Source organism: Mytilus edulis, chromosome 6 (assembly GCF_963676685.1).
Source record: "Mytilus edulis chromosome 6, xbMytEdul2.2, whole genome shotgun sequence".
Classification (NCBI taxonomy): domain Eukaryota; kingdom Metazoa; phylum Mollusca; class Bivalvia; order Mytilida; family Mytilidae; genus Mytilus; species Mytilus edulis.
In genome coordinates this window covers 66,272,874-66,300,357 of record NC_092349.1, presented here as the reverse complement: position 1 = coordinate 66,300,357, position 27,484 = coordinate 66,272,874, and the positions used below count along the sequence as shown (strand labels likewise).

The 27,484-nt window shown below is 31.9% G+C and overlaps 1 protein-coding gene across 3 annotated transcripts; it reads left to right on the top strand.

Annotated features, from left to right (window-relative positions):
- Nucleotides 1–24: 24 nt before the first annotated feature.
- Nucleotides 25–27,094, top strand: LOC139528186 (centrosomal P4.1-associated protein-like). 3 transcript variants are annotated; one of them, XM_071324061.1, is made up of 25 exons: nucleotides 37–141; nucleotides 702–1,302; nucleotides 1,375–1,593; nucleotides 2,022–2,219; nucleotides 2,577–2,737; nucleotides 3,334–3,555; nucleotides 4,064–4,288; nucleotides 4,550–4,643; nucleotides 5,358–5,413; nucleotides 6,205–6,549; nucleotides 6,947–7,417; nucleotides 8,068–8,156; nucleotides 10,242–11,011; nucleotides 14,586–14,680; nucleotides 15,390–15,545; nucleotides 16,531–16,634; nucleotides 16,868–16,961; nucleotides 17,473–17,646; nucleotides 18,152–18,263; nucleotides 18,597–18,954; nucleotides 19,466–19,610; nucleotides 20,244–20,384; nucleotides 21,350–21,423; nucleotides 22,361–22,556; nucleotides 26,845–27,094. In XM_071324061.1, exons 2-25 carry the CDS (start codon nucleotides 765–767, stop codon nucleotides 26,971–26,973), a joined length of 5,166 nt encoding a protein of 1,721 aa, XP_071180162.1. In that variant the 5' UTR covers nucleotides 37–141; nucleotides 702–764; the 3' UTR covers nucleotides 26,974–27,094. The 3 variants fall into 3 exon arrangements, with proteins under 3 accessions (XP_071180159.1, XP_071180162.1, XP_071180161.1); XM_071324058.1 differs by having other exon boundaries at nucleotides 25–141; nucleotides 702–1,593; XM_071324060.1 differs by having other exon boundaries at nucleotides 49–120; nucleotides 702–1,593.
- The last annotated feature ends 390 nt before the right edge of the window (nucleotides 27,095–27,484 follow it).

Sequence of the window (27,484 nt, the reverse complement as noted above, 5' to 3'; positions counted from 1 at the left end):
TTACAGATTCAAGCTTTTAAACTACCTAGATCGTTTACATTTCCGGTAAAATAAGAACAGGCTTGTTGACAAACATATCTTGCCTGTTTTTGAGTTCAAGTCGTTAATCCTCATCAAATGGTCAACTTTCAACCATTAATGGTATATTGACCTAAATAATGAAACTAACTTAATACATTTTGTAATGATCAATTTTCAGATAGGGACAAAACAAAGACCATGTCATGCAATGACTTGTCTGTTATTTGTTGACAGTGTTGTCACATAAATTTGATAAAATTAGTAATTCACCAATTCTATTTAAATCGTTCACTTGTGGACTCATTTTAAAATTACATATTGATATGCAGCATACAAAATGAATGCATACCTCCACTCAATTACTGACTATGAGTCAGGAAGGAACTAACTTAAATGCCTTTTACAGTTAGGCGTCAAACACCATTTGCTGCTACCTGTAGCATCAAATTGATTATAATTTTACTTTTATGACTTATCAGAGGTCTCAAATAATTATTGTTGCTGTTTTTAAAAGTTAACGTGATCTGTCAAAATCAATCTATTTTTTTATCATCTAACAGAAAGTGCATATTTTTTCTATGGCCTAGTTCCAGTGAATACTTCTTGTACCTGTTCCTTTAGTATACATTCTCCTTGATTCTGATCAAAATTTATAATAATGATATGATTTTTTCTTCTAGTTTTAGGTATACTATAGGTACATTGGAACATCATGTAGAAGAAAAATATCATAATTTACGGACATGGCCAATTACTTTGGACCAAACTCTGCAGCCTGGACTGCAAGATCTGGGGTTGTTCTAGACCCAGAGAAAAATGGTCCGATGGCCTTCAATGGAGCCCCAAATATAAACATGATAATGTCTCAGGCTGGGAAGATGGGATTTGATGACAAACAGAGTGTACCAAACAATAAAGGTCAACATTTTCGATCACAAGATGGTCAAAATGTAGGCTTGCCATCATCTGGTGAAAATATGTCATCTCAATCAAATGGTCCTCATTTTAATAATGCCAGTATTGCTAACAACTCAAGCATGCAAACCATGGTTGCTTCAAACTCAGGAATTCATCAAAATATGATTCCGAATAATATGACATCTCAGTCAGGAGGTTTTTCTGTAATGAATTTAATGGATACAGATGTGAATTTTATGTCCATGGGTGGTCAAGGTATGCCTCCAATGAATCCCATGGGCAGAACTATGACTTCTACAATGAATTCAGCATCCATGGGTGGTCAAGAAATGACTTCAATGAGTAATATGATGGGTGGTCAAGGTGTGTCATCAGTGAATTCCATGGGAAGAACTATGACTTCTACAACAAATCCTGTGGCCATGGGTGGTCAAGGAATGACTTCAATGAATAATATGATGAGTGGTCAAGGTATGCCCTCAATGAACTCCATGGGAAAAACTATGACTTCAACAATGAATTCTACAGGATACAATATGACAGGACTACAGCAAAATGTACGTCTGATGAATGCCAATATACCACCTCACATGTTTATGCAGGCTGTAAACTTTGATTCTTCACATAATCAAGAAGAAATGAATAAAACTATGGGTATGTCTTACTCTAAATCTAATTTGTTATATATAAAAAAAACATATAATGTATAATCATAATAGTCTGTTTTTCAACAATATCATGAATATAAAAAAAACTTACTCATTAACTGAGGGCTTTTAAATTTTGTTAGCACTTTTTCGGTCCATATCTTTTTTTATATGCTTGATCACTGTGACGCTGTGGTGAATATTTTATAAGGTTAGACCTGAGTTATAATTTACACAGGAGTTCATAGACCTGATAAAACTACACTAGTTTTGGAGTAGGGTCTTGTTACGTACATGCATACTGAAATACTACTGTTTTTAATTTGAGATTAATAGTATTGTGAAATTACACATGCCATGCATAATCAGATTATATTTATTAAGTATTAAAAAGAAATAAATTATAGATAATAAAATCAATTAAAACCATTTTAGAAACATCTATGGATATACTGGAACAACAGCAGGCCATGGAGCAAAGCAAGTTGTTACATAGATTTAAAGAACTTAGACAGTTACAGATACAACAACAAGAAATGTTAATGAAACAACAGCAAGATCAACTAGAGTCACTTAGATATGAACAACAAAATGTACATTCTGTTATAGCTAAACAACGCAAAAATCAGTGGGGTATAATATTCAAATACTGTACATTTAGATATTTGGGCAATGTGTTGTAATATGAGAAAATAGCGATGGGATGCCAACAGTTTTTTTCTTGAAAAATTAAAAACTTGCATTTTAAATTTTGATGGCATGATTTGTAAACAGTATATATTTTGAACTATATTTATGTCACAACCAACCACTCCATCTAAATCTATCTGTACTCATGAAGTGAATGATTTTTGAATTAAGTCTTATATTTTTATGCTTTAAAATTTATAGTTTTTTGAATTTAGCTGTATGTATTTTGTAAGTTTAACATTTTACTTTCGTAAGAATATTGCATTTATTTAAGAATTATTTTTTTAAACTTTTCATCAGGAGGCCAGGTAAATACAGATTTAGGTGAAACAAGAACACCACCAAAACGACAGAAAGCTCAAGGTAGCGGATTGGCTAAAGCAATGAGCATGACACAGCAATCTCACCAATCACAGCAACCACATCAGTCACAACAAAGTTATGTGGACTATGCTAATCAGGTCAGAATTTTGTCATATCATAATACATACAATGTAGGTAAACAACAGCCACAAAAACAAAACAAAAAATAAAAATAGACATGTTTGAAAAACTACTGTAGGTTTTTAAAGAAAAAAATATTTATCATTGGTAAAAGATAGGGATACCTGACAGGCAGTGACAATATAATAATCAAGTTTAAGAATCAATATATGAACACAATTGTCAAATAAAAGGACAAAAATGGAAATTTAGAAATATGGCAATTTTAATCTGTTGTCTTAAATCTTCATGAATTATTTGAAAAATTACTTTTGCTTTCATAGTTACAATAACAGTCATATTTGAAAGTCAAATTCACTAAATATTTGATGTCTATTAAGACTTTTTTTATGTTAATAGATAAACAACAGTTCACTTTTCAAAAAAAGCAAACAAATAAATGAACTGATCACACAACAAAATACTCTATAAGTAACACTATTGAAATCTAATTCCTTATCCTTTTCATAATTAGGTGACTTTAGGAATAAAAATGGTGAGCATTTTACTTTCTGTATATGAGTAAAATATTGAATTAAAAACTGTGACTGTAATTCTTAATATCTATCTTCAGTCTGCCTTGCCATGCCCAGTGATGTATGTCCCACTGAATGAAGATAATGATGAGATTAAGACCAATCCTGACCTGTTCAGTGATACTAATTCTCATGTAGGGAGCCAGTGTACAGAGGATGGATTCAGACAGTTACCAGATTCTGCTTCTGAAGTGGGAGAGATACCACAGCTACCAAGCAGGAAACCAGTCAGTAGAGTTTCAACCATGCACATGTCTATGGTATGATTATCTTTTAGATTTTCATATTTAAAACTGTGGAAAATCATTCCATGCAGAAAAATATAAATTTCAATTAAAAAATATGTTATTTTCATAGCATCAGTATTATTAAAGAGGATGTAGGATTACAGTAGAAGCATTTTAAAATATTAACATAGGAAATGAGCAATAATTGTCTTGTTAAGACATATGAACCTTAATATCACATGTATATAAGTATAATCTGATAATTTTTTAAAGTGTTGACCATTGCTTTTTAATTTGTCATTGATATTTTGTTTGACGACTTTATAGTTCTGAATTGATTCCAGTTTAAATCACATTTTGTTCTGCTTTAAATGAGTAGAAATAAGGTTTGAGTTATTTGTCAATGAGATACATTTGTAGCTACCCCTCCCCCCCCAAACATATATATTTTAATTACTTTTCTGCTCCACATATAACATACTTGTTTCTTAAAATATCCTAGTTATGGAAAATTAATACTTTTTATTTTTTAATATTGTAGAAGAAAAGTTTAACTGATGATTTGGAGCAAGATGAAGGTTTTGGTACTCAGTCATTCAGGTCATCAGGTCAGACTGACCACCTCAAGCCTAATAGACAAATGGAAATGATGAATGGTCAAGAAGTTTATCATGAGGATGAGGACAGTGTCCAGTTAGAGGAGCAGAATCTTGACCAGGAAGAAGATTACGATGATGAAGATGAAGAAGAGGAGGAGGATTTTGATGTAATCAACAATATGTTATTTTGTTACCATTCAAATCATTTTTGTCGAGCCTTCTACTTTAGTCGAAAAAGCGAGACGTATAGATCCTACATTCCGTCAACGGCGGTGTCCTCAAATATTCACTCTGTGGTTAAAGTTTTTGAAATTTTAATAACTTTCTTAAACTATACTGTATTTCTACCAAACTATTAATAATTATATAAGATTTTGAAAAACAATCTGTCCTGGGATTTTCAAATTTTTTAATTTATTTTTTACAAGGAGGAGGAGGACCAAGATAATGTGACCTCAGAAGAAGAAGACCGACCAATGGCAGGTGCTACGCTAGATGACAGACCAGTAATTGGATTAGGAGGTTAGCTTACTTCCTAATACATTTGTGTGTCATTCTTCTTGGAATAAGTAGTTGTTTTACCAGTTAAACGAGTATATTGGTCTGTTGATTGAACTTTTTATTGTAACTTATAGTTATTGTCCTTTCTCCTTAGACATGTTAGAGAATGATGTATAATTGGAAATTCAGATAAATAGAAAAATTTTGCTCCAGATCAACATAGTGTGAAGTAACTTTTGTTAAAGTAGATGGGTGGTCATAATTTAAATCCATAGAATATTTTAATAATTTGTAAAAATGTAGTTATATCATGCTTTTTATAAAATGTAATAAAAGGTATGGGTCACCCTGCTTTTTTTAAGGTACGGGTTGAGCAAAATTGTCAGATTTTGTATAGATTATGCATGGAAAACCCAAATTTGTGTGATAAAAAGAAAACTTCACCATAGAAGGTTAAGATAAAATATGAGAATATAGCCCCAATGATATGCTTTCTGATAAGAAAAAGAAATAATGGGGTCACAGGACTCACTTTCTTGCTACATAATAAAATAGGTAAACTCACAACACATTCTATTATAAAAGTTACTTTATCGAGTTATCTCCCTTTTATCTGAGTTATCTACCCTAATATTGAAAATTTTTATTTGTCAAACTAGAAAATAATAATAATAATAAAAAAAAATGTATATGTAAATACATGTATGTTTTATCAAGATGTATTTATTTTTTAAGAGAAAAAGACTTTTGAAGAATTACTAGAAGAACAACTAAGAGCAGAGGAGGAGAGGGTATTTATTTTCTGTCTTTTCTGTCATATCTATTATAAGAAATTGATTTTTACTAGTGTTTTTACTCTATTACTGTGGATTATCGACTTGATACACTGTACTGATGACATGATTAATCGATGTGTATTGGGAAACCATAAATTTGAATATTGAAGTAAATATGCCAGTGTTCTCCCCATATATTTCATTTAGCATCATGGTAAACAGGGAAAATTGAAATGCCATCTTGTTTCTAAAAATTATAGCATCACATCCATAACATAAACTATAAGAAAACCACTTCAGATAGCATCACATTTCAGATTATAGCATCACATCACTATGATGCTAAAAGGCCCTGGGGAGAACACTGTATGCTAAAAGCTTTGTTTGTAAGATTTGACATTACTGCAAAACTGAGTCTCCACTTAAAGAAAATATAGTTTTTCTTCAATCTATGAAAATTAGTTCCCAAAAAATAATAGAATCCACAGTATACGATCTCAGATGTCTGTTTTAATTACAGTTATGTTACATGGTATGAGTAGGAATGTCCATGTGCAGTTCAATCATCACACTATGTAAGACACATTTTCTGTTCTTCATACATTTTTTCAACAAAGTATTTGATACTATTTGATACTATTACATCATAGGTCTTTATAATTGTAATGACCATGATTGACGCAACATTGTTTAATATTTTTTTTTACAAACAAAAAACTCCATATACCTCTTAGCACTCAAAAGGCAAATATTAAACATTATTTTAACAAGAATCACATGTATATCAATGCTTTATTTGTCTACAGATGAGGCTACAAGCATCAAAAGGTGAAAATGTAGAAAGTCCAAAGAGATGTTTTTTGAAGAAGGGACAAGGAATTGCTAGGTATGGTTTACAGTCCAAATCAAAACCTACAAAAGATTTGAAATCTGTAAAACCTAAAGTGGATAGTAATTCCTCACAGCAAAATAGACCATCAAAACCTGATACTCAACAAAATAAGTCTGCCAAACCGGACAGTAACTCTAGTCAGCAAACTAAAACAGCAAGGGGAGATAATAGACAGAACAAAATATCAAAGGGAGACAATTCAACAAAACCTCAGAAGGCTGGTGGAAAAGAGGCTGTCCCAGAAACAAAGAAACGAGGGGTAAATCTATTTAAACCTTTAGCTTCAATTCATTTATAATTGTCAAATTACCTGAACATACAAGAAATATGTAAAATAAACATTTTAAACATATTAAATTTGCTGATGAATCAAAAAATCTGTGATACTTTTATACTTTAATACTTGTGGTTTAGAGATTTTGAAAAGCTTTTATGACACTATATTGAAAAATTGTAATGGACTTGTTTGGCAAGTTAAATGATGTTAATGTGACATCTTGAAGGTTTTTTTGCTAATTTAAAAAAATTGTAAGCTTTGTGTTTCTATAATTTATGATTGATAATTTTTGTGTAAAAACTGCTATTAGTAATGTATGAAAATAAAGTGTACTCCTCTAATTTTGGCAGTCAATTATTCTGATTCTTTTTATTTTCAGACTTGGCAGGACAGAAATAAACTAAACTTGAAGACTTCACCAGCAAAGAACCAGAAACTTATTAAATCTCCAAATGCCAGAGAGGATACACTACCAAAATATCAGCAAACAAGCAGTGTCAATGATCAAAAAGTACAAGATAAAAGACTACTTAATAAACCTCCTAAAGCAGAACTTCCTAAAGGGAGACAACAAATTCAGAAACCAAATGGAAATATAAATAAACAACAAAGAACTGAGGAAAAGGAGACAGTGTCAGATTCCCCTGATTTCATGTCTGATAATGATTCATTTGTTGTAAGGATTAATCAAAGAGCAAAGAATGATGTATTAGAGAAAGAAGAAGTTGATGAATTTGAATATCTAGAGAACTGTGCAGACAATATGTCTTTCTGTAGTCAGTCATCGTTTGTTACCAAAATATTACAGAAAGATAAAATGAAACATGATCCCTTAAAACCTTTACTGCAGGTAAATTTGTAGTCTTATTTATACCAAATTGAATACTGTAAATTCAGAAATTAATGTGTTTTTATTAATGTGAATAATGGGATTGGGTAAGTATCGCAATAATAAGAACTCTAATTCTAAAAATTGAAACAGAGACCAGATGCAGATTTTTTCTCTCAAAATTGCTACAATTAAAAACTCTCATTTTTATTCATTCTTAAAAAATCCCAGTAATATCTTAATTTACAGTATCAACTTATATTGTACCTATAGATTTTAGAAAATTCAATTAGTACTGATTGTGTACTTTTAATACATTGTGTAAAATGAGATGTTTTCTTTTTTACATTGCCCAATATAAGATGGCATCTTTTAAATATTCATAGTAAGTAATATATACTGATGTTTTTTCCAAGTTTCAGATAGAAGCATAAAAATGTTACACAGTCCAAAAGTGACCTTTAATATATGTACTTGCACTGTGAATATACACAATGTAAGTTCATTAATGGACTGTTTAATGTTTATATCCTAAAAATATTAAATATTTATGTTTCATGTTTCAGTTTATAAGCTAAAATTAACAAGATTACAAAGTTAACTAGTCAACAAGTTTTCTTTTGTCTGATAAAATATGTACTCAAATTTACCTCTTTCTTTCTTACTTGTAGTCTCCAAGAACGTCAGTTGCAATGCAGCTTCAAGCTACAATCAAAAATGCAACACAGCAACATCAAAGTTTACATCAAGATGTTCACAGGTAAGTGAAATAAGGATTATAAGTTTGTTATTGAAAAATGCAAACAAAAGTGTATAAATTACTGAAAGGTTTTAATAACAATTTCTAATACAATGTAGAAAAGGGCTATAATTAGTTGTACTTCTGAAAATGGTCTGTTTAAACCTGAATTCTTTTTTTAACAACATTATATATTTATTCACCAATTATAATTGTAACATTGTTACTTCAAGGAACCAAGCTTTTCTTTATGAAACTTTAAAATATTAATCATGAATTACTGAATTTTACATTTAAAAAACTACTAGAAGGACATTTTTCAACAGTCAATTACCAATGCAAGAAAAGTTTGAAAAGTGGAAACCTATTTTTTTTTTATGATCTGAAACATTTGAAACATTTGATAAGATAGACCGAAAGTAATTAACCTGCAAATATTATGATAGTAACGAGTGCAAAATAGAAATCAATCATATGAAAACCCAAGAACCAAAGACTTGCTGGTGGACAATGAAATAACACAATAAGTGAACATTTGTTTGATTTGTAAGGTATTCAGTCATTAAAAGGGCACTTGCTGTCACAAGTTATCCCATTGTAAAACATTTACCCAAAAATATAAGTCTAATTTAAACAATATATTGGGCATGGGATTGATAATATGTAGCTTTGTTTTGTGTGTATTTTAGTCTAAATGCCATCTAATTTACTGTCCAGTTGTCTTCTGAAGACCTCTGATTGCCATATACGCGATATAAATTAAACATAAATATAGATAAAGATAGATATCAGACTTGTACATTTGGATTTTTCTAGGTCTATTTAATATCATATTAAAGATTAAAAGTATTCTTTTTCTTTTTATAATCTAATATGCACAATGCATGCCGTATCCATCTCTAGCTAGGGGTTTAAATTGAAGTTCACATGAATACTGATTCGAATTATTCACTTGCATCCAATACTTCTTAGCTTAGCTTATTTTTACGAAATTGAAACATACTGGCTGCTAAAAGCAATATTTTGTTTCACTGTTTCACTTACATTAATGATTGAACAAATAGAAAATCATATTTCATACTTAATATATATCTTTTAGCTAGTGCCACTTTAAAATCCTTAATTTTATTTATTAGAACTTCAGGTATACTGTTTGCTATTTACACATTCACATACAGAAATTACTTATAATGATATGTGGTATGATTGCCAATGAAACAACTATTTTGTATCTACCAAAGTTCAAATGAAGTTGATTTTATATAAGCAATTATAGGCAACTGTATGTATGAATTTGTTAACCGGATTTTTGTGTCAAAAATGTCAGTTATTGATTTGGGGATGTACGGCATGCAGGCGGGCGGGCGGGCGGCAACCAAATGTTGTCCGTGCATTTACTCATGAAGCGTTCAACCAAACCTTTTAAAATTTTATATGTTGTTACTGACAACAAAGTGGAGGTCAAGTTCAATAATAACGATTTTGACTTTTACCGTTCAGGAGTTACTGTTCTTGAAGGTTTAAAAAATGTTGTGTCTGTGCATTTACTCATGAACCGTTCAACCAAACCTTTTAAAATTTTAATATGTTGTTACTGACAACATAACAGAGGTCAAGTTTAATAATGACGATTTTTACTTTTACCGTTCAGGAGTTACGGTTCTTGAAAGTTTAAAAAATGTCGTGTCCGTGCATTTACTCATGAACCAGTCAACCAAACCTTTTAAAATTTTAATATGTTGTTACTGACAACAAAATGGAGGTCAAGTTCAATAATGACGATTTTGACTTTTACCGTTCAGGAGTTATGGTTGTTTGTCCTGCTAGAGGGTCATTTTCTATCTAGTTTATATGTTGTTATTGTTGACAACATGGAAGTCAAGTTTGATATTGATAATCATAAATTTTACCTATTAGGAGTTTTGGTCCTTGTAATATTGATAAATACCAGAACACAAATAAATGTTAAAGAATCCGGTTTACTGTCATTTTGACAGCTCTTGTTTTATAAATATGTCTACACAATGAAAGAAGAATAATGTAGGCATCTTTCATTAAAACATCAATATTGTTAAAATTCATTTCAAAATCAATGCATTTTTACAGGAATGTGGCGACAGAAAATATAGAGCAACCAATACTTCAGCCTGAACAAGTGAAGAAACAAGAATCGAAGGTGGGAAAACCACAAGATCAATCAGATGAGGAAGAAGACAGTTCTGAAGAAGACGAAGATGATGATGGAAACGAAGATGAGGAGGAAGAGGAAAGTGAAGAAGAAAGCAGTGAAGAAACGGAGAGTGAGGATGATAGTGACAGTGATGATTCTGATGAAGAGCTACCAAAATCCCCTTCTAAGGTCATGACTAGGAAAGTGGCATCTCAAAATACTGTTTCAAATTTATTACAAAAACTGAAAATAAACTCGCATAACGATTCTACAGCTAGTCTAAATACCAGTTCATTTGTTCCTAACCCTAAATCTCCTTTAGTTATATCTAAAGAAGTAACTACTGCAAGTAAATCTAAGTCTAATTCTCAAGGATTTAATGGTTTAGATGAAAGTGTTGATTCAACGGATTTTAAAATTCATAGTCAAATTTCTAGTCTAAGAAAATCAACAGATTCTACATCTGACGATGGGAAAAATGACAGTGATGATAGCGAAAATTCTTATTCAAACTTAAAAATTCTTCCTAAAAGGACTGGGAAATATGATAGTAGTGAGACTGATAGTAAATTCACATCTGACTCAGATAACAAGCATCAAAGTGAATCAGATGATAAACATTCAAGTGATTTTGATGATGAAGAGGAATGGGGAGACACTACATTAAAAGCAAAATCTCCTAAGGAGAAACGTAATGACCAAGAAGGTGAGAATTTTATGATTTAAAATAAATCTTTTGAAAAGAAAGTAGCTATTTCTAGATATTTAATCAACCCATTGTAAAAAAAATCTTTGATTTATTTGCCTTTACATAGAGAAATCCTGATCAAATCACAAATTTGCCAAATTTTATTAATTTTTTCGATCTATGTTTATAGGTACTTTATTTCATTAATCACTGTGAATGGTCAAGGTTCATAACTCTTATAACAACATATCTACAGAGATTTATCGGTCGTCCCACTGTCTATATCACTCTGTTCAGCTCTTAATATTATTCCGTATCATGTCTTTGTGACGTCAAATACGTTGACCCGACCTTAATAACTTTGACCCGGACATATCAGCGACGTCATAATGTTTGAACCGACGTTAATAACTTTGACCCGAACTTATCAAGTCATCTTTTGTGTGCTGGTGAAACAAAGAAAACACTTCTGAAACACGGAAATATAGCCCGATAAATCGATTATCAGGTTATCTGCATATTGATATTGTAAAATATCAGCTGCTTGACATTATATGAAGGCTTTTTGATCTCGTTCGCTACGCTCACTCGACAAAAAGCTTCATATTATGTCTCGCAGCTGATATTTTACGATATCAACATGCAGATAACCTGATAATCGGTACATATCAAAGCATCTGTCAAAAAGTGTGATACAGGAAAACTGAACAATATTTTGTATGACATGCATATTATATTTTTTTTTATGCAGTTAAGCTGCATTATGCGAGCACCCTAGTTTTGTGTTCTACCCAATAAATGCTGAAATACTTGCCATTGTTATTATCTAGCTCGCTACTATGTTATATATAACTATTTGAACACTTTTTTAATACTTTTTATTCTGGATTACAAAAAATATGACCAGAAAAACCTTAAATGATCGTCGATTTATCCAAAAGTTTTGAAGTTACACATAGGAAGTAGTGCTTATTAAGAATCCTTGTGTAGTTCATTATAACTTGTGCTTTTAGCTAAGATGTCAAAGAACAATTGTATGAAATATTTAATCGCCGAAAATCTCTTAAGACAAGTAGTTTAGATTTCCCAAATGGCGAAAGTCGTAGGGATATTGTTTGTCATCAATACGTAGCACAACTACGTCAGTAGTCTGTTATATAATAAGTTCAACTGTTCATTTTGTTGGCGGCAATTTCAAATTAGAAAAAGAAATTTTCGTAGCTTTTCAATTGGGAGGCAGGTGTGCAAATTAGCAGTGGTCCAAGGTCCGCGACCTTCCACTTTTGCAAGCGGAATTTCGACTAGGATAGTTGGTTTCTAGCTACGCCCGACGTAGTCACCTTCCACTTGAAAGAAAATAAGAGTTTACTTTGCAAACCTTCCATGCAAAGTCACCAAAGTCTCCAATTAAACGAGCTAAAATCTTATTTTTATCATTATTATTCATGACATCGATGTTCATTTTGTTCAACCGCTAGCTTTATACAGAAAATCGCCGACAAATATTGTATAAATTCGAGTAAAATCGTATCTGATTGACGAAAACAACATTGTAAACACATAACAATGGCGGCCGTGAAGACAAAATTTTACAATATCGGATCCGATTCCGGAAGCGGATAAGGATAATTCCGGGTTTGGCGATCAATTACAAAATAAATCAAAGCAGGTGAAAAAATAAAGCCATGCATGGTAAATGAATATAAACACTAGAATTGTAAACCAAAAGATATATATGTAAAAGAAAGAAAAAGCAGAAAAATATTTTATACAGAAACTCAAAATAACTTTTTGACAAATTTTGATTTAAAAATCCAATACAACGTGACAGTTGGGAACAGTTATATATCTAACAATATATATGTTCATGGTCACAGTCTAAATTTTCGTTATCAGTGATAAATGATAATGCATTTGAGATGCTTTTAAAGTGTAAACATATTACTGCAATTTCGAAGGTTTATTTGTTTTTCTCAATTTTGAAGGGTCAATTAAAGTAGCTGAAAGTTTCTTTCTTTATTTTCACAAATAATGCAACTATATATATATTATCGGAATATTCTTTATCAATAACATTAACGGTACCAATTTTCCTGCACCAGATGCGCATTTCGACAATACATGTCTCTTCAGTGATGCTCATATTAAGCTGAGAACAACCCATGCTTTGCAAATTTAAGGTGGAAGAAAATGCAATATAGGAAGAGTCGCTGGGGTCACCCCAACCTTCCTGTTTTAGAATTTAAAAATGGTCCAGATCCCCGCCCCTAAACCAGATATATTCATGTATGGGACAATATAACAAATCAGATGAAATATAGGGGAGTCCCTTGCGTCACCCCACCCCCTCCTGTTTGAGAATTTGAAACCCGTTGAGATCGCCACCCCTTAACCATATATTCATGTACGGGACAATATAACAATTCAAATGAAAGATAGGGGGAGTCCCTGAGGTCACTGTACACCCTTCTGTTTGAGAACTTGGAAACGGTCAAGATCCGTACCCCTAAACCGTATATACTCATGTACATGTATGGGACAATATAACAAATCAAATAAAATATAGGGGAAGTCCTTGTAGTCACCCCAACCCTCCTGTTTGAGAACTTGGTAACGGTTGAGATCCCCACACCAAAACAATACATATTCATGTATGGGCCAATATAACTAATTAAATGAAATATAGGTGGCATGGAGTCCTTGGGGTCACCCTACCCCTCCTGTTTGAGAACTTGGAAACCAATGAGATCCCAACCCCTAAACCATATATATTCATGTATGGGACAATGTAACAAATAAAATGAAATGTAGGGGAAGTCCCTAGGGTCACCCTACCCCCAGTGGTGGATCCAGAAATTTTCATAAGTGGGGGCCCGCTGACTGACCTGAGGGGGCCTTGTCCAGTCACGCTTCAGTGATTCCCTATATAAGCAACCAATTTTTTTCCCAAAAAAAGGGGGGGGATCCTGCCCCCTAAATCCTCTGCCTACCCCTACCTGTTTGAGAACTTGAAAACCGTTAAGATCCCCACCCCTAAATCATATATATTCATATATATATGTATGGGACAAAATAACAAATCATTTACATTTACTATGGGCAGGTCAGTCAGACCTCACTTTTGATCCCTGTTGTAGTGAACATTTGTCTGATTCATGTCTTGTAACTTTTGTACTATAGAACACAAATTCAGTTTTCTTTCCAGGGAAACCAGTCCATTCATACTATTACATGTTCATACTAAGTCAACTTGAACTTCTAGCAGTCAAATAAAACCAAGGTTAACTACCAAGCAGAACAACTGCAATCATTGGGAACTTGTACCACTGCAGACTCACCATAAAAAAATATACATTGATATATGCATTGCTTTTGAAACCTTGATAACATATTAATTATTTGCCTTAATAAAGAAATCATTAGATAAACATGAATGTACTATATATGAATGTTTAATGTTGAGGCAACATTGCCACAGTTTTCATAATTACGGTTGCCTTGGTTTTTGGTTAACTGCCTTCAGCGCTTACAGCGCTTTGATTTAAATTAAATATTACTGGTTGGTATTTGAACTAAAATTTTATTTTTGCAGAAACCAGTAATGGAAGTGAAACACCTCCAACATCAAAGTTGGTGTCAAAATTATTTCCTAAATTGAAACCTCAGCCATCTAAACAACAGATTCAGGTTTGTATGGTAACAAAAACTGTGACCAAATTATTCTCAAAATCAAACCTAGACTATTTCATCTACAGGTAGAAAAAGCACAATTTTGCCTCTTGTCAAAGATAATCTCACAATTTGTAAAACAAAATAGATGAAATCTATTTCTTTTCCTCCCTTCACGAACATTAATGACAAAATCTCACTATTCTCACATGAAACACAATTTAGGGAAAGAATTCATCTCAAAGTAAGTAAGGCCTTCAACAATGAGAACTCTTAACATCACTGCAAGACAGCCTCTAGCACTTGCTTGGGTCAAATCCTTTAATGAAATGCAACTGCAGGGTTATATCAACAAATTATATTATATATCTTGCAAAGAAACAAAATAAATACTAGTCTCGATGAATTTTATTTTAAAATCTTATACCATTAAGGCTTATAACTCATTTTGACTTGTCACTTGCCCTACAACATTGTCAAAAGTCTTTTCGTCAATTGAGACAAATGTTCTATTAAATGTCAATAAGTTCTGCTGTCAAATCTTTTTGTTAAATTTTGTTTAAATATTCAAGTTTAAAAAAATTAAAGATATTGACAGAATGTGAAAATTTATTAATTGATTTGTTTTGGTTGTTGGGTTCCTGTGTTATTCATGTCATTTTGTTAATACAATGAAAACATTCAATATTGATGCATTTGACAAATATGTGAACTCATTCCTCTTTAGGATCAGCAGAAACTACAGACAGTAAACCATACAGCAGCAAATGATGGCGTGCAGTCAAAGGTCTTAAGGGAGAAATTAGCTGAGTTGGAGAAAGAGATAGAGAAGTTCCGAAGTGAAAATGTAAACCTTGATAAACTACGCAAAGAAAGAGAGGAGGTAATTACTTTTAAGGCCATAAAAAAGAATAGGTTTGTTTGCCCAAACACTACCTACCCAGAAAAAAGCTGCCTACTCAAATTCTTTTATTGTCCCGATTTGAGGAAGTTTTTTTTTTAATCAGATAGGCATGAAGACTAATAAACACCCGATACTTCCAATTTATCTTTTTCAAAAAAAAAAAAATGCCTACCTACCTACCCACTGTCTCAACCTTTGGTAGGGTTTGGGCAAACCAAAATATTTTAATTGTGGCCTAATAAAAAGTTAAGAAGATTAGGGCTATTTCATTCAATGAATGTGGAAGAGTAGTGAAGTTTTATTTTTTAGACAGGGGTCATTGGTTTTTATTCATGTATTTGGTTGTATGCATATGTCAATTTGATGAATGTCAAATTATTAAAAAAAAAAAGTATTTTGGTTGTGTGGTTGTGGGATGGAGGAGGCAAAGATCCTTTCCTTCCCTTCCAAAGACTTTTTAAGTGAATTGTCCATAATGCAAAGTTTCCATATATTATAAGCATAAAATTCTTACTTATGATGTCATGAATAAGTGAATTAAAATTTTTAATATTTAAAAAAAAGTTTGTATTTGTTACTTAACCTTACTTTTGCCTCTCAGGTAGGGTTGAAACAAAATTTTGATCCTGTTTTGCAGTAACTCATAGGATAATGAGAAGTATTTTTAAAAGTATTTAAAAAAAAAAAAATTTTTAATTTTTTTTAAAGTATTTATAAAAAAATTAAATTTTTGAAAGTATTTATAATTTTTTTTTTATTTTTTTAAAGTATTTATAAAAAAAGTTGTATTTTTAAGGTATTTTAAAAAAAATGGTTTATTTGAAAGTATTTTGAGAAAATGGTATTTTTCTTGTATGTGTTGTTTTTTAATTACTCTATCCCATCCCAATCAATATTCATATATCATTGTTGTTCAGTCTTTTCTATGAAATGCAGAATATGAATCTTTTGATTATTATTTTAGGGCCTATCACGTTTAAAGAAAGAAATAACAGACTTTGAAAAGGAGAAAAATAAGGAACTGATTCGAATACAGGACTATAAGACTGAAGAAATGAAGAAATTAAAGTAAGTAACTACATATCTGATGTAGAATTATACTTTAAATGTAGTTTGCTTTCATTTACTAAGAAAAAATTCTGACTGAATTTGATTCGAGTTTTAAATGATTTTTTTGTGTCCTAATGAATTTGAACGAACATAAATGATCTTTGTTTTTCATTTCAATATAAAAAAAAGAAAAGATTGATATAAAAATTGTAGAAAACACTGAATTTGAGATTTGATCCTTTCATTTATAGGCATGAAAAGAAAATGTTTGAAAAGTATCAGAAGGCTGCCAGAGACATACCAAATAAAAAGGAGAGAGAAGAAATAGAAATGTTGAAAAATCAGGTCAGTTTGGTAAAGTTATATGGCCACTCTAGATCTAATAATCAATGGGTGGGATTCAAGCTATATGGCCACCCTGGACATCCTATCGTGGCATGTCAAATGGATTATGCTTATCATTTGTTTGAATATGAAGGCTCTGTCCATATATATCCACTAAAGTAACATTAAACAACCATTGCATTTGGAACCCCAAGTAACATATACCTGCTTCTTAAACAAGAAAGATTTAGAACCAATTCTGATGTTCTTGTTATCTTCCCCAATATAGTATTATGTAGTTATGGCAAAGTCTAGCTTTGTCATGGGAAATCCCAAATTAATTTAAATTAGAAGTACTGTATGCCATTAGATTTTGTTAAAGTTTTATTAGTGTCTAATATTTTTTTATTGAGATTGTAAGGTGAACAACTAATTTTAATTTTAATGATTGTACTCAAAGTTTAATGGTGCAAGTGAAACACTTTTTTTGCAATAATTATGGTCATTTTTTTTTTATTTGTTAATCACTTAGATGACAGACTTACAAGAAGAAATGAAGAGAAAAGAGACAAGATGGACGTCCAGTAACTCCAGACTTAGGAGTAAGATAGAACAATTAGAACAAGAAAACTCTGAGTTGAAAGAAGAAATAAAACTTATGGAAAAAAGAAGACTGGAATGGCTTCAGAAAGAACAAAATAATAAGGTATAAACACTATCTACAACGCTTATATATCAATAAGGTATAAACACTATCTACAATACTTATATATCAATAAGTTATAAACACTATCTACAACGCTTATATATCAATAAGGTATAAACACTATCTACAATGCTTATATATCAATAAGGTATAAACACTATCTACAATACTTATATATCAATAAGGTATAAACACTATCTAAAATGCTTATATATCAATAAGGTATAAACACTATCTACAATGTTTATATATCAATAAGGTATAAACACTATCTACAATGCTTATATATCAATAAGGTATAAACACTATCTACAATGCTTATATATCAATAAGGGTTTATGGTTTACAGTCTTTGAGGTAAAGTTGAAAATAAACTGCATGTAAGACCACTTAATTAATGTTCTGTTTAAGGTTGGCTTAAATTTAAATTTACAAAAACTAGTTGAAACAATTATTTTAAATATCTGTGCTACAATAAAATTAAGTTGAATGTTTGAATTTGCAGGGTAAATCTAAATCAGCAGTAAGAAGTAGTACCCCATCACAGCTAGTCCCTACACAAAACTCAGCAGACTTTCAGACCACAGACTCAGATGAAGAGAAGGACCCTGTTAGAGGTGAGTTTAGATTTTTTTTACATTTATTTAAGTTAAAGAGAAGTAATGGTTTAAAATTTACTTTGGATCTATATTTGATAGAAATTTTAAATTGAAACTAACTAATTCTGATTAGAATGAAACAAATTCAAGATTTTGGTCTTTGAAATACATTTAGGAATTATTTTGGTGACTTTACTTTATAAAATAATTTCTTGTGGTTAACCACTAACATGGGTATCCAATGTAACATGCTCAAATTAATGTTGCATATTCTGTTATTATATATTACTTTCTGTAGTTGATTAGACTTGCTTTGGTTTAAGGATTTTTTTTACATTGAACACATTTTAGACTCCTCCAGTTCTAAGACATCCTACTCACAAATGTCTCTGAGAGCCACACAGTCTGCTACACAAGTCAGAGTTCCAACTATCCCAGCACAGCAATCATCATCACAACCTTCACTGCCTAGCAGAACTGCCCAACCAAACTTTACTGGTCTTCCAGGAGGTTCCAAGACAGCACAGCCTAGCTTTACTGGTCATCCAGGTCCATCCAAAACTTCAAATTTTAGTAGTCAACCCGGTCCAGCTAAGTCACCCCAGCCTGGTTTTAGTAATGCCCAACAGAAATCACAGGACCATCTTTTGAGGATGTCTTTAATGGAAGATGTCCCCAGGGGTGGAGCAGTGGTTGCTATGCCACAAGAGTAAGTATATATTATTTAAGTGATGTGTTTTCTGTTAGTTTTGTCACTTTCAACAATTGATGAGAAACTGCCTTGGAAAATTCCATTGATGTTTGAAGAACAATGCATAACCTTTAGAAGAAGAGTTACAATATTTCATAAAATAATTTTTTTTAAAACAATATAAATGGACTACTGGTACCAACAAAATTGTCAAAAGAAAAAAATGGATAAAGTCAAACCATAATCCACAAAAATACATTATGGAAAATACTGGTACACCAGCCACATTCCAAATCAGTAGTGAACTAAGAGGACCTGGAAAGAAAGAGTTTTTCATTAATTGCATTTTATTTTCCTCATTTCATGTTTTTTTTTGTGCTATAAAGAATGAATTGTGGCATCTAAATTTCCTTTGAAAAATCAGACATAGCACAAATTCATACGACGTACGAAAACATATGATATGACCATAAGTTATACAGAATAGTCATTTAAAAGAATATTAACACAAGTTTGATATATTTTTCAGTACAAGTTTATATACAGATACAGAAGGGGATACAACAAACAGTGCTAATGTTCCAAGGAAGACAGCTTCTAAATATAGCGTAGATAGATCTATGATTGACAAAGGCAATAGTGGTTATGATGAATTTCAGCACAATGATGGCAAGGTTGGTCTTAGTACCACTTTATTATATAAAAACTGTCACATTTGTCGGAAAAATTATTTGAATACAATGTAAGAAAAAGCTACATGACTATTGAAATCTTAGACAAAGTCTTAATTAAGCAAAGGGGGCTATAAAACAGAATATTTCAATATTTTGAATGACCTAAATATTTAGAAGCATCATGAATAATTTTGATGGTAGAATGTATCCATCAAATGACTTAATAGATGTGTTAACAACTGGCTGAATGATTTACTGAAGACCTACAATATTTCAATATTTTGGATGGGTTTAATATTTTGAGCATTAATCAAAGAATCATTTGGAAAATTCATATCAAAGCTCCCTTCTCTTAAAAGATGCTTTTCTAACATTTTACATAAAACTTCAGTTTATATTACTGTTTAAAATCCTTCTAATTAAACAAATCTTCCAAATGGATCATATGCATCAGTCTATACTGTCTGATAATAGAAACTGTCAAATACAAACAAACAAAAAACATTTTGTAACAAAGTTCCAGTGACCTTCAATATTTATAGTTAAACAGGCTTTAAAACAAAATTGGATAGAACACAATGTTATGGTGGATCAGATTTTTTGTTATTACACTGATTTCAACATGTTTTGCAGATTGAGAGGATATATAAGACTGGTGCCCGAGAGATTTTATTTGGTAACGGGACCAGGAAGGAGATATCAGCTGATGGGAAATCTATTGTAGTATCATTCTTCAATGGAGACATAAAACAGATCATGCCTGATCAGAGAGTGGTAACTTAAAAAAAAATTTGTTTCACTTTTATAAAACAACCCCCATTCCATGACTTAAGGTGGTAAAAAACACCTAACCTAAAAAAAAATTGGCTGGTTTAATTTTCATAAAATTTTGACAAAATATTTACTTTGACCCTTTGACAAAAATATAAAAATTTCAGAAAATTTGAACCACACATTTGATCAGGAAAAATAATTGTAGAATATATAGCAGTTTGACAAACACTATTTATTTTGATCATTCAGAAGCTTAATATTTCCTTAACAATAGAACATGATTCAAATGTTCAGCTGATATTTACAGAGTAATCTCCCTGTACAATGTTATAAATGTAGATTAGTTACTGTTATATTAAAACCAGAATTTTTTTTTAATCTATATAATGTGATAATTTAAATGTCCAAATCCATGTATACTCAGTAATATATTTATTTATTGTGCAGTTTGATATCTTGAAATGTGTTTTGAAATACTTGGTAGTAATTTGGAACTGTATCTAAGGGAATATGATGGTCTGCATGTTATCATAGGTCTTGTGATGATGTGAAATTTCCGGTTTCCATCCGGTTGCCAATAGTGTAGTAAGTGGGATTAAACACCTACAAAAGAGGGACGAAGGATACCAAAGGGACAGTCAAACTCATAGATTGAAAATAGACTGAAAACGCCATGGCTAAAAATAAAAAGACAAACAGACCAATGTTAGTACAGAAGCACAACATAGAAATCTAAAGACTAAGCAACACAAACCCCACTGGGGGTGATCCCAGGTGCTTTGATGGGGTAATCAAAGTACATTGGTATATTTATTTACATCAGTGAGACATCAAAAACTTTGTATTTTGTAAGTTGATCGGTATAAAATATTCTTATCAATAATCAAGGTATAACTTTTTAAAGTAAGTTTTGTTAAAAAAATAAATCAAATTGTGTTATAGTCTCCGTCTGAATTATATTATAGGTATATTACTATGCTGAAGCTCAGACTACACATTCTCATTATCCTGATGGCCTAGAAGTTCTACAGTTTCCAAAGTAAGTATTATTTTTATCATATATGAAAAAAATTGAAATATAAGGTAAATGTCAAAATGAGGGTGACCCCACAATGTAAGTCAAACAACAAGGATATCTAGTGGTCTCCATACTGTCTCCAATGACACATCATGAGAATGAATAGACAACTTTCGAGTTCGATGCATTTCCGTCAAAAACTCTGGTTTTAGTGAACGTCATTTGTGCTTTTAGGGGTGTCATCACTTCCATTCCAATGTTGAGCGAGTAGTTGGAAAACTATAATTCTATATTGTACGAATTATTCAGCAAATTGAATTCTCAAAAATTGACAATCAGCATCACTGTCATTAGGGAATTGTCATTAAGTACCTACAGAACAACCATTATTTCTAGTTTATCCTGCACAATGACAATCACTAAGACGCTTGATGAACGTAAATAGTGTAGGGATACAGGCAACCCCCTCTATCTGGTAAATGACGTCATAAAGGCGCGTATAATTGACAAGTTTTTTCCGATGACGGATGAACTCGAAAGTGGTCTATTCAACAGGGATGCCCAAATATCTATTACAACTGTGAATTAAAAATAGGTAAAAGACACACAAAGACAGAAACACTTACTGATGAGATTCCTGACTTGGGATAGGGACCAGGAGTTAGAATAGTATGTTTTAAACTAAATTTATTTGAAATTAGATGATTATACCACAAAATTTTCAATTTTTTATCTGTATGTTTTAAAATAACACAATGATTGAACTCAATCACATTGATACCAATCTCTTAATTAAATCATTGATTTGTTTGATTCAGAAGAAGACTTTATATTTTTTTTATTCAATTAACTTTTGTCTCTTCCCTTTTTCATGTTTAGAAAAATAAAATATGTTTGAATTTTTTGGATGCATTTTTTTCTTTTTTAAAAGTCTGTACAATTTTTCAAATAATTTCAGCAATCAACAGGAGAAACATTATCCAGATGGAACTAAGGAAATCACATTTGCAGATCAAACCATTAAATACTTATTCCCTAATGGTTCAGAGGAGAGCATCTTTTCTGATGGTACTGTTATACGAGTAGATAAGAATGGAGATAAAACCATGGAGTTTCCTAATGGGCAGAGAGAAATACATACAAATGATTATAAAGTGAGTTTGTTATTTATAAGAAGACATAGAATTCATTGCATATTTGTGCCCCACCTAGGACAGTAGAGGGGCATTATGTTTTCCAGTCTGTGTGTCCATTTGTTCGTCTGTCTATCCTCATTCGTTTTCCAGTCTGATCTGCTTCATGTTAAAGTTTTTGGTCAAGGTAGTTTTTGATGAAGTTGAAGTCCAATCATCTTGTACACATGTTCCCTATGATATGATCACAGTCCACAGCGCATAGAAAACGATAGTGCACGTGGGGCATCTGTGTACTATGGACATTTAATGCATTTAGATAATTGTGGCAGATTTGACTTTATAGGCCTTTTAATATTGTTCTGCTCTCCAAAGAGATATTTCATTAAGCCATTAGATTATCATGAAATGTGAAATATTAGAAGTTGAACTGTAAGAAAATTGAAGGAAACCAAAAAAAAATAAAAATCCAAAAGCATTATTTTAGTGGGAGATATTATGGACATAATTGTGCAAATCGTGATACAAGCATGAAATTTGGTATAAAGGTTAACTAAATGATACTTATAAAAAATCCGCTGCTGGCCAGAAAAAAAAATCATTTTTTCAAGATGGCCACCACACATTTTGAAAATGACGTCATATCAAATTAGCCATTATTTGTTAATCCTTTGAAAGGTGTGTTTTATGTAAAATCCATTATAAGTTTTGATAAAAAGCAAATGGCAGTTCATAAATAACCACTAGACAATACATTAATGAAACTATAGGTGACTTCCGGTTTCAAAATGTCGGCAAAAGAGTAAAAAATTTCGATATTTTTTACTTTCAAGCAATTTTACAAGGGATTTTAATCCTTGAAAGATGTGTAATGTATAATCCAATATAAGTTATGATAAAACGTTAAAAAACAGCTCCTTAGTACGACAAAACAACACTTAAATGAAGAAAAATAGTGGTTTCCGGTTCCTAATTAGAGGCAAAAAACGTAGAAAATATTTTAATAATTTTCATCAACTTCACAAATAATTACACAAGCATGAAATACAAGCATGAAATTTGGTATAAAGGTGGACTAAATGATAAGTAAAAGAAATCAGGTGCTGGCCATCAAATATTTCCATTTTTTCAAGATGGCCACCGATAATTTTGCAAATGGAGTCATATCCAGTTGAAATCCTTGAAAGTTGTGTTATAGGTATAATCCAATGTAAGTTTTTATTAAGCGTTAATAACAGTTCCTAAAGTACGAAAAAACAACACATAAATGACAAAAAAGAGTGATTTCCGGTTTCAAAATGGCGGCCTTATTTTTTAATTTTTGTTAAGATTAAATGCCTAATTTTGACAGAAAGACAGATTCGTTATCTTATAATTATCTGACAGTAGCCAATAACAAAACTCGTACAAGGAAGGACAGAACGGTAGCATTTACAGTCACCAACACAACTGGAATTTTCGCCTCCGAATTTCAAAAGTTCCCGACAGGAGGATGCAACTTTAACGGCAGCCGTAGAAGTCCTTTTTGGTTACCAACTGTCATCAATTTTTTTCTTTCATCCAACCCCAGTGTTCATGAATTGGTACATAAATCAGGCTGAGCCCAAACTTATCCGCCTTGATACGCTGCTCTTTGGATGTGCTCCGGAAAAAAAACTCTTGTAGGCGGAACGACATCACAATGCCGCTGCTACCTGGGTAAACATTTACATCGTGCCTCGTTAACAGCAAGTAGTGATGTTGTTCTGTCAGATATGATGCAAACAAATGCTTCATTTATGTCCATGTATGTGTCCTTATACTTCAGTAAAGAAATAAGTACGTCCCTTACATGTTGAAATACTTCCCATGTCATCCAAACTGACTTATTCCCTTAGTGTCACATCCACTGAATGAATGAAAGGAAGAGTAGCTATACGAGGACAAAACGCATTTGATATATCACGTACGGGAAGTCATCAAAAGTCTTCATTCCTGCCAAAACCTTTTCTCAGTTTGTTCCACCACATTTTTGGAGTGCTGCAATTCTTAATACTACTACATCTGTGTCGGTGCTACCTTAAATAACCGTCTTACAACAATTTTCATAATCATGCCGATCATGGACAAACATTCGTATATCTGCTTCTCCATGCTTACAAGGGGTAGCTGGAATGTATCCTTATTAGTCTATATAAAAGCATTTCTGTCGGCAAAAAATTCGTTTCGTTGTCATCTTCATAGAGAAAACTACTCCAGAACCCAACTTTTGTCTTTTTAGTAAATCTAACACAATGTCTACTCTTGAATACTTATCGATGAAAGATTTTATTTAAGATCGTATGACACAAGTGCAAAATCATCCAATATTGTTGCCCTACAAGGTGGCCTGGAATTGACCATTGCTGCCCCATCAATGGTAAATGCGTCAGAATTTGGATCTGCAAATTGCAAAATGTTTCAAGTGTATCCATTTGCACCAATTTCATACCACTGTTTAAAATGACATCCGAAGACAAAAACGGAGGAGCAGTTTGTCTTTATGGATTAAGAAATATTCCAAATCAGTTTGTCCACTGCGACAAGAAATAAAAGTCTAGAAAAGATATCTACAAAACGTTTACAGTTTTATTTTACCGACATAATAGGAAGTTGTTCTTTTTGATCTGGTTATAAGAAACCGGTTCTCCTTCGTTTTGTATTTGCTTTAAACGATCTTCAAATTATTTGCCTTTGATCTTTTAAGAGAAATCCTTTGTGTTCATTAAGTCGTTCATCTATTATAAAATGCCTCAAATCACTAGATCTTGCAAATTTATCTGATAGTCTACTGACTTCTGGTCCAGCTACCATTAATACGTTTAAATGGGGTCTTCGGTTAAACCTATGACAACACATCGCCCTTTACAATTGTATGATTTTGAGTTTTTTGTCTGATCAATTGTTTTATAAGAAAAATATTTGCTGGTCTTACGTACATTGAAATTATCATTTTCAAAATCAATTGCCACCTGTGGGTGACGTAAGAGAAGGGAAGCCATATCTTGAAAAAGGTCGCTAGCGATCGAGAATATGTTACACGATCAAGACCTAAATGAATACGGTATCATGCTTTATATGGACTGTTGGTACAAAATCTGACTCATGAAATGAGCATACTACCAAATTCACAAGAAGTTTTTATTTTATAATTGAATGCCAGGAATTGAACTGTGGTAGAGATGACTATATTTTCTTACACCAGTCTATCAAATCATTTAACGTCACAGAGTCATGACATGATTATAACTTCTGTGTTTACCTTTCTTAAGCCGATATATACAATCCAAGCTAAAACACATAGAGTTATCTGATGCACGTGTCTAGTGCTAGGTACATTTGAACATACATACAAGAATATGCCGTTCTAGGTGTTGCAATAATGGTTTTAGTGAGGACATATGTCTATCTACTTTCACGTTATATATCACCCAGAATTTTATAACAAGTCATTTCAATGTGAAATCCACCTCAAATGACGATAAACTTATCTTCTTTGTACAAATCAGGCGATTCCCACTGATTATCCATTACCAAAAGTGACTGATCTGCCGTTAATATTGATGTTTTTTTCGTATTAACCACATTTTCCGTCTTATCCATCAAGTGCCTGATCATTGCAACTGAATGGGCTTGTTTTTAAACAGTGGCATCATAGATTTTACACTAACTTGCTTTTTAAAGTAATGAGATGAACTACGGTTTGCCCTGGTAGTGCATACAAATGACTCATTATGTCTATAAAGAGTTTGCGCATGCGCAAAATTATCAATTCGTGTCATAAACTTGAAGAATGTTATTAAACCAAATCATAATATCATTGAAAATCCCAAATCACTTATTTTATAGTAAATAGTTGAAATATTTTTTAATGAATTTTGTTAATTTTTTCGCGCATGCGCAAACCCTGTATATGTTAAATAGTCATGTCTAGTGAATTATTCACATGTAAGGAAGGTAGCTACCTAACCTGACAGCTGTTTTTCACTAAAAGAAGGTAAACGAAATGTTTTCCAGAAAAAAATCAGTATTTTCAAACTGAAAAAACAGTCATTTTAGAAAACGACGGTGGCCATCTTGAAAAAATGATTTTTTTTAATGGCCAGCAGTTGTTTCTTTAAAAGTACATAATAATGATGCTTTGTGGTAATTTTCATGCTTGTATCATCATTTGCACAATTCCCTCGATTTTGCCTGCTAATATCTTCCACTATTTGTGCATTTTTTATATTGAGTTATTTAAACATGTTAAAAATTGTTACTTTTATATAAGTTATGTTTTATTTTTCAGAAGCGGGAATACCCAGACGGCACAGTTAAAACTGTTTACCCAGATGGCCGACAGGAAACCAGGTACTCCAATGGTAGAATTCGAGTTAAGGACAGAGATGGGAATGTTATTGTTGACAGAAGATGTTGATAGTATATGAACATAAAATATGCAGCATTACAAAATATTTATTTCAAAAAATACTTCAACAGAGTTACTGTCTTGGCAAGTGTGATCTCAGGCCAATATTTCTTTTTATGCCCCACCTACGATAGTAGAGGGGCATTATGTTTTCTGGTCTGTGTCCGTTTGTTCGTCCGTCCGTCCGTCCGTCCGTTCGTCCTGCTTCAGGTTAAAGTTTTAAGTAGAGGTAGTTTTTGATGAAGTTGAAGTCAAATCAACTTGAAACTTAGTACACATGTTCCCATGATATGATCTTTCTAATTTTAATTCCAAATTAAAGTTTTGACCCCAATTTCACAGTCCACTGAACATGAAAAATTATGGTGCAAGTGGGGCATCCGTGTACTATGGACACATTCTTGTTTCTTTTTTCTTTTTTTCTTTATTGAAAAAAATATAGATAAATAAGTGTATGAATGAACACATAGAATCTCTATTTTATGAGTATCAATATTTTATCAAACAGAAATAAATTCAA

Bases quoted from the DNA above. Each gene is read 5' to 3' on its own strand.
- LOC139528186 (XM_071324058.1), top strand. From the start codon at position 765: ATGGCCAATTACTTTGGACCAAACTCTGCAGCCTGGACTGCAAGATCT. The intron at 7,418-8,067 runs GTAAATTTGTAG...TCTTACTTGTAG, and splicing joins CCTTAAAACCTTTACTGCAG to TCTCCAAGAACGTCAGTTGC. The intron at 20,385-21,349 runs GTAACTTAAAAA...ATTATATTATAG, and splicing joins TCATGCCTGATCAGAGAGTG to GTATATTACTATGCTGAAGC.